General features: G+C 41.8%; 1 protein-coding gene across 6 annotated transcripts; it reads right to left on the bottom strand.

Annotated features, from left to right (window-relative positions):
• Nucleotides 1-3,071: 3,071 nt before the first annotated feature.
• LOC108105377 lies at nt 3,072-10,843 on the bottom strand. Of its 6 annotated transcripts, none has more exons than XM_017211913.2 (12): nt 10,761-10,843; nt 9,149-9,689; nt 8,529-9,071; nt 8,353-8,466; nt 7,352-8,296; nt 6,972-7,287; nt 6,607-6,746; nt 6,454-6,459; nt 5,988-6,353; nt 5,440-5,916; nt 5,240-5,380; nt 3,072-5,176 (listed from the first exon to the last, which is right to left on the bottom strand). In XM_017211913.2, the coding sequence occupies exons 2-12, from the start codon at nt 9,554-9,556 to the stop codon at nt 5,105-5,107; spliced, it is 3,528 nt and encodes a 1,175-aa protein (XP_017067402.1). In that variant the 5' UTR covers nt 9,557-9,689; nt 10,761-10,843; the 3' UTR covers nt 3,072-5,104. The 6 variants fall into 6 exon arrangements, with proteins under 6 accessions (XP_017067402.1, XP_017067406.1, XP_017067403.1 ...); XM_017211917.2 differs by having other exon boundaries at nt 6,607-6,728; XM_017211914.2 differs by having other exon boundaries at nt 8,353-8,463.
• Between the last annotated feature and the right edge of the window lie 174 nt (nt 10,844-11,017).

Here is an 11,017-nt window from a genome sequence, read left to right as displayed (position 1 = left end):
TCATCAAAATTTTCAAAAAATGGCCAGAAATAAAGTTTTCCAGATTTGAATGCAAATCTATTGGGAATCATGGCAATCAAATTACGAGCCCTACGAGGTATTACATTCCTCATTTGGAGCATTTTTGGCTTCGCTATCGCTAAGAAACAGATTTTTTTGCGCCCAAAATCAAGTATACGCCTTTTGACAGCAGAGAGCCCGGCTTGTTGCAGTTCCTTAGCTCTAACGTTGTCAAAAAAAGACGTACGGCTAAAACAATGACTGTTTTATGAAGCTAACTACCGAAACTTAAAGCCCCTATACTTACTTTTATCATTATTGTTCTGTTATTTTAGTGGGAGCTCCGATTTAATGGCTGAAAAATCACGAAACCGATTTTTATCAGAAATGATTACTTAGTTGCGGCTTTTTAGCTCTAGCTCGGCCAAAACAAGGCGCACAGCCAAAAGAATGACTGTTTTGTGCTGCTAACGACCAGCACTTACCACCCCTATCACTGGTTTTTCGATTTTGGGAAATTCAATTTTGGCCCAAATTTCGCATTTTTGATAAGGGGTACCATCATCAAAATTTTCAAAAAATGGCCAGAAATGAAGTTTTCCAGATTTGAATGCAAATCAATTGGGAATCATGGCAATCAAATTACGAGCCCTACGAGGTATTACATTCCTCATTTGAGCCATTTTTGGCTGTGCTATGACCAAAAAACTGATTTTTTTCCGCCCAAAATCAAGTATACGTCTGTTGGCAGCAGAGAGCCCGGATTGTCGCCGTTTCTTAGCTGTAACTTTATCAGAACAAACAGATTGTTTAATACAATTACTTTTTTATGAAGCTGACTACCGAAACTTAAAGCTCCTATACTTACTTTTATCATTTCTATTCTGACATTTTGGTGCGAGCTCTGATTTAAAGGCTGAAAAATCAGGAAACAGAAATGTGCAACATTATATTGGTCGTGTATAGAACATTTTAGTTACTTACTCAAAACAACACAAAACCTTCTGTTAGGTAACACTTCCAAAAAGATTTCAATTCACGAGCTTTAAATTTATGAGGAAAACGTCGTTTATAAGAGGTGTGAACATTGCTTGCATCTGGCTTGTTCACGCCCTTTTGACCGCATCGCATTTTGATTAAGTTTGCGATGGCTGTGTGCTGCCAAAAAGGGGCGGCTCAAAGAGAGGGCGTGACAGATGCAGAATCACAGGAAAGCGCATATTAAATTCCACTTTAGTGGCAGATGAACAGCCAAACGAACAACATAATGTTTGAAGGGCCCAGACTATAGACACTGCTTAATGAAGGAAAATTTAAGTTTAAAAAGATTGGATTAATGTTATTGGAAAGAAAGAAAGATAAATCTATATTTATTATATAAAGTTAATATTATAAGATATTTTCAATATTAAGAAGCCTTTTCAAAAATGAGTAAAATACACTTAATGTAAAGTAAAAAAACGAACGCAGAAGTAGCTCTGTAATGTAAATAGAAAGTAAAGTGCTTGTAGAATTATTTTACCTCAAAGTAGAAATCATAAGACAAATAATAAAATAAAGAACATATTTAGTTTAAGTTTCCAGTTTGAAGCCTAGATTTACTAGTGTTCACTGTACTTCGTCTCTTTACCCAGCGAGAAACGAGCAAAAAGTGCAGGGCCAGAACGACAGGACTCCTCTTGTCCTCTTGTCACTTAATTTCCAGCGACAATAAAGCCAACAATGGCAATAAAGAGCCAAAAGGCAAACCACACAAAGAGCGACCGCCGACCACGAATTGGATGGACGGAATGGGTAGAAGGACACGGTCCGAGTCCCTGTTGGTCAAAGGATCTGGGAACTGGGATCTGGTGGCAGTGCAGTAAAATGATATACGACAGCTGCATGGCCATTTGAATGCATTTTTATCCCCTCTGTCCATGCAAATATTGCGCGTTTTATTATTATTTTTGCTGAAAAACCTCAGTAAAGGAAAAGGTAGTGGGAGAAAATGGAGGAAAACTGCAACAGGTAAAGAAAATGTAGAAAAAAAAAAATGGGAAATTATCTTCTTAATAATAGGCAACCTACTAATCATCCAAAGAAGAATATGTTTTATCATTGCCTTTTTTATAACCTTAAATTATAAAAACTTTTACCTAGAGGGGTTTCCCTGATCCAAACATTCCCTGAATTTCCATCATTTCCATTTCCTTGCCATTTTCCTTCGAATGCTTGTGATTTACGATGCTTGTTGGTTCTTCTCTGACTGCAATTAATAAATATTTGCATGCGATGTCGTTGGGAAAATTGTTAAACGATGAAAATACCTTTGTCTACAACCGCAAACCCAATGCCAATTTAATTCGATTATATATATATATATATAATATTATATATATAAATAGGGATACTTTCGCTGCATCGTAAATAAATAAATATTCCGCCTTAATTCTGCACTACCCTTGGGGCCAAATAATTGCAATCCCATTTTCCGCAAAGGAGTTGTAAAAATATTTGTAAATTGAAAGTTTTTCTGGGCCACATCTGCAGTAAAAGGCTGTACACAGAGAGAAATTCAGACCATGTTTTGCAAAAAGTACTTTAAATTTTATACGTTTTTGTTTATCCATCCTTGAAAGTCGTAACCTGTAAATAAAACTAAATTTTAGTTTAAAAAAAATATATCATAAAATTATAGAAATTTGTCTCTGTGCAAGATTGCAACCAATGCAATTTCTGCGTAATTGGAGCAACAGTTTTTTTGTGCCCCGAGCCGGAAACAGAGCCCAAACAAATTGAGTTTTGTTTCCCCATGAAATTGTGAGTGCTCCGCCGTAAATCAAAAGTTGCCGCCAGCAAAATGGGGCGATACTTTTTTACATTCGCGCGTATAAATAAAATTCGTTTGACTGCAACGGCAACAAGAACAAAACAGTTGTTAGGGGGAAATTGTAACCCTTGACCCCAAACACCAAGCACCTCCTCCCTCGAAAATCAATTAAAGTTTTATGCGTGGACTTAAATGAAAAAAAGATAGGAAAAACAGACAGCAACTTTTCATTTGCAATGTTTGGAATAAAGAAAGGTGATTAAAAAGGGTTACAAAATAAAGTTTACTTGGAATAAATAATAGATTTTATATTTTATAACTCAAAAAGATATCCTTTGTGGAATATAATTTCAAATTAAAAGGCCAAAAGTGCCTTCAAACTTACCTCAAAACTTACTTTTCTCACAAGCTTTTAATCCATTAAAAATCTCTTAAAACTTTAAACTTCTTAACTATAATTTTTTGTGTATAAATGTAGTTTATTTTTGTTTCTCGCTGTCGTTTGCATTCGGTCACGTGTTAAGTATTAATAAATAAATTGCATTAGGTAGTATACGATTAGTGTTTGGTTTTTCGAAGTTAGTTAGAGGCGCAGTAGCAGAGAGTTTCTTTAGTGGGTTACTTAGTGTGTTCTTGCCGTGTCCCGAGTAGCTTAGAAATTTATATTAATTAATTGTTCTGGCTGTGTGTGTGTGTGTGTTTGTCTGTGTTTTGCAAAAATATTGCACCTGCGCTTCCGAATGGCAATCAGAAGTATTTGTTTTTTTTAATATATATATATATTTATATAAATATTATTAGCTTGCGTCTTTTGTTGTTACCTGCACTTGAAATATTTAAAATATTCTTTTAGTTTAGTCATTTCCATTTAGATTAATAACATATGTATACATATTGGTTTCAATTACTTGCGTTTCTTGTGGTTTATTTGCCTTTTTGTTTGTCGCTTTTTAAAGTATGCAAAAATAAGCTCTCTCCTCTCTCTCTCTCTATCTCTTTCGCTATGCATGGTGCCGTCTCTGTTTGCTACAATGGCTCCCATCCATCGCCGTCTCTTTCTTAAACATTTATGGTACGCCCTCGCTTAACAGAAAAACTAGACAATGCTGAAATTATTGTTCTTCGTATTACTTTTGCTGTTTTGCTTATTGTTTTCGCTTTAGATTTATCATATTTATCGTTACGAGTATATATATATATATATCGTTATGTATATATGGCAATAATCGATCGAGAAATGTGCAGATTTCTTGTACAGACATTACATATACAATTAGAATCAATATGCGCTTGGTTTTTCCTTAATTTTCATTTTTTTTTTTCACTTTTTATTTTCTTATTTTTCTCTGACGCTTTTTAAATGCATTTATTTTGTTTGTTTGTTGTTTGTTTTGTTGTTGCTGTTGTTTTGCAGGCATGGCTTCGTTTTACTAAGGCTATTTATTTAATTTAATTATAAATATCGGTAAATGTATTGCAATAATCATCCGCAATGGCTCTATACAATAATAAGTTTAACGAAATCTAACTCTTTTTTGGCATAAGGTGTGTGTGTGTGTGTGTGTAGCTTTTTGCTTCTCATTCTTCGAAAATTATAAATGTAGTTAAAAAGAACTAAAGTACGTTGTTAATTTACATGACAAATAATGGGATTAGATCATATCATAAATAATTGCTTGCAAGTAAATTCAATCGAATGCTTAAGCTTAGGGATGCGAGGGGTTAATAATGGGAATCTTCGGGGTATATCTATTTTTTGGGACATTCATCTTCATCCTTTCGCTTTAAATACTTTACAATGACTGCTCACATACACTCGCACTGGCTTTAAATTCAGTCTTTTTCATATACAAAGATGGTAAGAAACAATAATAAAAAGAATAACCAATTAGTAAAATATCTTCATGAACTGTTATGATAATCTCCACACATTGCAATATATCGATTCTGGGCAGTTGAACGATCTTTTGTTGATAAGCAATTAATCTCATTTTAAGGCTTTATCGATTTACAAATTGTGAAATCATTAAAAATTGGCTAAAATGAACATTATCCTTCTTCGTGCTGTTTACTAGGTTTTTTAAGGCTACAAATCCGTAAACAATTTTTCCAACCTAAGGCTAATCGAATTCCAGTAATTGGTCTATTTTCGAATCATTTTAACTCACAGTCGATTCGTTTTCAGTTGATGGAACTTAAAGCTGATCGGGTTGTTCGCGACGAATTTATAGTTTTTCGATTCCAGCGCAGGCGTGTGAACAGTGTCATATATATATATATATATTTTTTTTTTTATATATAGATAGGCGTCTCCTGGCCGGTGAGCAAACGAAACATGGACGTGGGCATCGTCTTCATTAGGATCTATTTTAGGAATAATCAAAAATCTAAGGAAATCTAGGGTTGCTAGCACTTTAGACTACTTGCCTCGCCCACTGAGGATGACAACAGCTTGACAATGGTATCGTGTGGAACAGCCACCACGCTCTGGTTGTTAATCTCAATGATGCGATGGCCTACGCGTACTCCGCCCCGCTCGGCGATTCCTCCACGCAAAAGGCTGCAGATCTGCAGGAAAGTAAACCATAAGAATCTTAAATTTCAAAAGTATTCTATGACCGACTCACCACGCCATTTTGAACACTAAAACCCAATTGAAACAGCGCCTTGGGTCGCAGGATCTTGACCTCGACAACAGGCGGACAGGGCACAACGGTGAACTTGACGGCAGTTTGGTTCTTGGCATTGCGTATGTAGCTCTGGCAGGTGGACAGCGGCAGTCCCACCAAGCTCATGCCATTGATGGCGATTAGCTGGTCACCGATGTTCAGCTGGCCACAGCGAGCAGCTGCTCCGGAGCTCATCAGATTGGCAATCACTACGGTGGGCAGCATAGAGCCCCAACCACTCTCAACGATTACCACGCCCAGGATTTCGCCTTTGGCCTTCGGCACCACCACCTCCTTTTGCAGCTCTTTCTTGGCAAAGATCTCAAGCTCGTCGCCAAAGATCTCTTGGCTGTTAAGCACCTCCTGGTAGTCCATCTCCTTGGCCAAGCTTTCATTCTCGATGCCGTTAGCCTTCAGGAACTCCATGTAGGCCACCTGGTTTGTTTTCAAAGTAATTGTTTTAGTTTTGCGTCTCATTTTTGGTTAAAATACTACAGATTGCTTACCTGAAAGGCCTGTCCGATGGACTGGGCTATGAACTGCGCCTCATCACTCTCAAACACATGGCAGATCATCTTGGGCGTGCGATTGTGCTTGCTGAGTGGCTCTTTCGGCGGTGACCCATCCTCACCCATTCCCGGACTGGGCACATCACCCAATGGACTGGCAGTCGCTGGATCCACAACACTATTGGGCACGAACCGGCGACGAGCCATCAACACAACCAGATCGCCAATGTCGGCTATATAGGATATAGTACGAAGGGCATGGTCCATCATGATCTCCTTGAGATCCGTGTTCAGCACCATTATCTTCTCGGTTGATATGAACAGGTCCACTTCAGTGCTCGGTTGGCTTTCACCTTCGGGAGCCTAGTTAATCAGAAATATATACAAAAATATGTTAAAACGAATCCTGTTTGTTGGGGAATTGGTTTTGTTTTCAACTATAAAGGGGCCAACGATCTCTTACCAAAGCCTATCGATAGGAATGCGCAGCAGGGAACGAGAAAAGCGAACGAGAAAATTTTAGACACACACACACAAACACACTTTAAGCATAGCCTAGCGGGGTTTCTCGGATGGTTGTGCTTTTATGTGGTTCACAGGGTTTCCCATTACTTACCTTGATCCTGGAGACAGCCTCCTCGGCCTGCATCATTCTGGTCGACTTGGTTGGCTGACCTTCGCAAACGAGTTGAGTGGATCCAAGGTATCTGGCCCGGAATAGCACGCCCTCAATGAGAACTTTGGGTTCCAAAAGACCTGAAGGGAAATATAAAAATATTATTAGTTAAGAAATGGCTTTATAAATCCAAACTTCGAAAGCAAATCTAGCACAACGATCGCTGAGAAACAGAGACTTACGTGATATCAGCATTAAATTGGCACAGATTGCAGCGTGAAATGTCGAATATGTTTCGATATCAGTAACAAAAACCCAACCGGGGGCGTAGCTCAAAAAACAATATAAAATTCCTTTTCACTTACCCTCCTTGTTTCGCGACTTGGCTTTCTTATCCGAGTTCGCCGAATCCTTCAGCGACTTGATGGATCCCGTGGGACTCTTGCTGAATTGCAATTTCTCTGGCGAACTTATAGAGATGTCCGCCGTGCCCACAATCTGGCAGATGTCCGGCGAATTAGGAGTCAACGAGGTGCCAATGCCCTGCCGTATGGTGGCCGTCGAATAGGTCTGCGGCTTAATATTCGGCATTGGATTCGGATTGTTGTTGTCCGCCATCCCATTCATATGGCCATTGCTGGCGATCTCCGTGCCCTCGTTGGCATTGCTGTCCGCCAGTGACTGTGGTGAATACACAGAAATGATTATTGATAAGTTGGCGGGACAAGTTATTTAAGCTCCTCACCTGATCGACGAAAAAATCCTGTTCGTCGTGCCGCTGCTGACCCAGCAAGCGATCCGTTTCCAGGTCCGTGTCCGGTTCCTCATCCGCCGCCGCAGCCTGCGCCGCTGAGATAGCCGTCGTCTTGCGTGGAACCCAGACAGGGGAATCTGGATCCGTAGGCAGCACATCATCGCAAAATTTTAGCTTTTCCGGCTGAGTCTTAGCCCTCTGCAAGGCGGAACGGATCTCCTTCATGGCTTCTTGAATTTCCGAAGCAGCCTGCGATGGCAGAGATCCTCCTGCAGTCCCTGAAGTCACACCTAAACCTGATCCACCTGACTTTTCTGTTACGGAACCTCCTCCCATAGCTGCTGCATAAACTGCACCGTAGTGACTGTCCAAGGGATTTTCAGCATCTGCTGCGATTGCCATGGATTCAGTGGCATCGGCGATTTCGATTTGTGGCGGTGATGATGGTGGTGGAGCCGGGGGCATGGGCAGCGAGGCAAAGTCGCTTATCAGTGCCGATTGCGAGGCATCTGTCGTCAACGTGGCCATGCTGGCACTCATAACATTGTAATCGTTTTCATGCCGCTCACCATTACCGTTGTGCTCGTGGACGGGCTGCGATTGGGACGACTGTTGCTTGTCACACACCACAGAAACATTGTTTTCTGTATCGGAGGCATGGCCACTGCTTAGGCCATCTTCCAGAACTGGCATGCTCGTATACAGTTTCCCATAATCCGTTGGACAGTTGATGTCGTTGGACAGGCTGTCCAGGTCGCCACAGTTCGAATCGTAGTCCGTCGTCTCAGGCGAAAGGGTAAAATTCCGCGAATGCCGCCGTAAATTGGCCTCCAACTCGGTGTCTGCCAAATCACCACTGCTACGACTATTCGAATCAATATAGAGCTCGATGTCATTGTGCTCCTGGTAGGTCGACGATGCATTCTGGTCACTGGGCTAAAAATGGAAGTTATATTAGCAGATATAATAGCTTTCATTTTACAATGACTTACTGGCTTCTTGATGGGGGAGCGGTGCACCATGTAGAGCTCATCTTTGGGTATTCTCGCCAGCCGCTGGCCAATGTATGCCTGTTCCATGGGCGTCGCTGGGTACTCCTGTTGCTGCTGACAAAAGGAAACGATTTTAAATGGTTTTTAAGCCAATTCAAAGTAGAGATATTACTTACCGAACTGGCCACATCGTCACCACTTTCCGTGGTGTAGTCCGTGTATCGCTTCTCGTCCTCCGGATTCGCCTTGAAGAATTCTTCTAAAACTTTCCTGGTCTCCGAAAACTCGTACAGGTAATCGAAAGTCGGGGTCTTCTCACGTAGCGTCCCCGAACGCTCATCCTCGTGATCGATCAGATCGATAAGGTTGCCTACAGATGCCTTGGCCGAGGCGGTTGCATTATTGCCACCGGCACTCGTTGTAGGTGAAACCCTTTGCGGGAATCCCGGCGGACGTTTTCGTGGACCACCCAAGGTAATCGTGTTTGTGTTCGGCTGACTGCCAAATCGTCGCGGTGATCCCTCATATTCGGCAATTGGCAGCTGGCCAATCATCTTGGTCACTTTAAGGACATCCTCGTTACTTCCCGGACGCTGGCCACTTGATGCCTTGTTCATCCAATTGGTGTCGATGTCGTCGAACACCACAATCTCACCATCCCGCAGACATTGACCGTCCGCCTTGCCCACATCCGTTGGCGAGCCAGGACTGGCCAATCCCTTGAAGAAAATGTTGAAAAATACCATTATAGTAGGCTTGAAGTTTTTTTCACAGTTTTCTTAGACAGTCAACTCACCTGTGGCAGAACATCCCGGGACTCGAACTGGCTGCCCGGACTCCTGCCCAGCCGTATCTGATGCAGATGAGGACGCTGGTAGTAATAGCCGCCGGAATCTCGGCCAGAATTTACACCATAACCGCCGGGCACCTGACCACTTCCACCGGATGGTGAAAGACCCTGTAGCGGGACATAGGACAGCTCGGCATTGAGATCCGGCGAATTGAGCACCGTGCTGGCTGGCGTTACATTTGGACTACGGGTTCGCATCTCCCATACATATCGCTCCTGCTGCTGCTGGTGTTGCTGTCCCTGCTGATGCGATTGCTGTTGCTGCTGCTGCGTCGGCTGGCCAAAGTTCATCTGAATATGCGCCGGATTGACCATGGACTCGTTACTACTGTCGCTGCAGGAGTTGGAGTTCATGGCTGGGCCAACAACTGGGGATCTCCGGGGACGTGGGACTGCGCGGCTTGGATGGCTACTACTGTATTAGTGTTGCTGCTGCTGCATTCGCTGCTGCTGCTGCTGCGATTGCTGCCTCACTGTGGGCCACTGCCTGGAGGAGAATGGGTGATTAGTCGATGATCTAAGGCGGCAATGAATCACACCACTGCAGCTGAGCCGAGCAAAAAGTCAGGGACAGGTGACGTATGTAGTTATGGTTATAGCGTGTTGTATTCACTAGGGATAGTTTGTCAACCTTGTTGATTTAAAATATTTAATAATGAGGCTTACAAGTTTGCTAGGAATGAATATTTCTGGAGGATTAACATCTCTGAACCAAGAGTTAACCATTATATCACTTTTTGTGTAAATCCCATTGGATAAGTTGTCCTAATCACATTCATATATGTATTATATCAGTCTGTTTTGTCTGATTTAACCTATTTAGGTATTCCCAATCATTATATATATAAATATATATATATATATACAGTACACTATTGTTTCCCAGAGGGGACTGATGGTGTGGTAACCTCCAGTTTTTTTTTGGTGACCCCTGTTGTTGTTGAGGCAAACGAAATCAATGCTGGCAATTAACCCACTATTGCCTGTCTATACATATGTGGGGATTCCTCTTGCTGGGCAACCGAGTGCCAGTTACAGAGTTCCTGAGTTCCCCTGTGTCCGTGCTTGATTGCGCACACGTAAACTTGGCCTCCAAAAGTCCTCGCGCAGGCAAAACAAACGCAGGAAGCTGCAGCTAGACACAACAACCACCCACACACATACACATGATGAAGTAGTGGGGAGTGATGAGTGGGGGAGGTGGGTGGTGCCCCTTTGTTGTCGCCGATTGTTGCAATCGCTCAACACTTTGCAGGCGTGGGAAAAACCAAACTCCCCGTGTTACCGTTATGTGTGTCTATCCATGTGCGTATTGTTAAAAATCAATAGATTTGCCGTGTTTTTTTTTCGCAGCTCCTTTTTTTTATGGTGGGGGTAGGGGAGAACCGCACAACACAACACACATATACACCCGCCGCACAACAACACAAGCACACGAAGAACAGGACTCTTGCAACAACATTTGATCCGCGGCATAAGCAACTGCAACAGCGGCAGCAATAATACGGCACGTGCGTATAAATACGGAAATTAACACCTGTCGCGGTTTTATATTTACCATTTAATTCATATTTATTGCACTCCTTCAGCAACTCGATTGGCGCACAGCGATTGACAGCAATTTAGATAGTCTTAGCGAGCCATCAATAGCCGAAAGTCTATCGATAACTCTTCAGTTTAGTGTTGAACAGTGGTGCAGTGTATTTTGTACCTAAAATGGGTACCCTTTTAAAATTATTTGAAACGAATCCAGGGAAAAGGTAAAAATATTATAAGTTTATTGTAATTTTTTTGAATTTAATGTAGCGTTCATTT

This window comes from Drosophila eugracilis, unplaced genomic scaffold, assembly GCF_018153835.1.
Source record: "Drosophila eugracilis isolate 14026-0451.02 unplaced genomic scaffold, ASM1815383v1 contig_498, whole genome shotgun sequence".
NCBI lineage: Eukaryota > Metazoa > Arthropoda > Insecta > Diptera > Drosophilidae > Drosophila > Drosophila eugracilis.
The sequence above is the reverse complement of the archived record's forward strand: the minus strand, read 5'-3'. Positions and strand labels throughout refer to the sequence as shown.

Bases quoted from the DNA above. Each gene is read 5' to 3' on its own strand.
- LOC108105377 (XM_017211913.2), bottom strand. From the start codon at position 9,556: ATGAACTCCAACTCCTGCAGCGACAGTAGTAACGAGTCCATGGTCAAT. The intron at 8,297-8,352 runs GTAAGTCATTGT...TTCCATTTTTAG, and splicing joins GCTCCCCCATCAAGAAGCCA to CCCAGTGACCAGAATGCATC. The intron at 5,917-5,987 runs GTAAGCAATCTG...AAAACAAACCAG, and splicing joins CCATCGGACAGGCCTTTCAG to GTGGCCTACATGGAGTTCCT.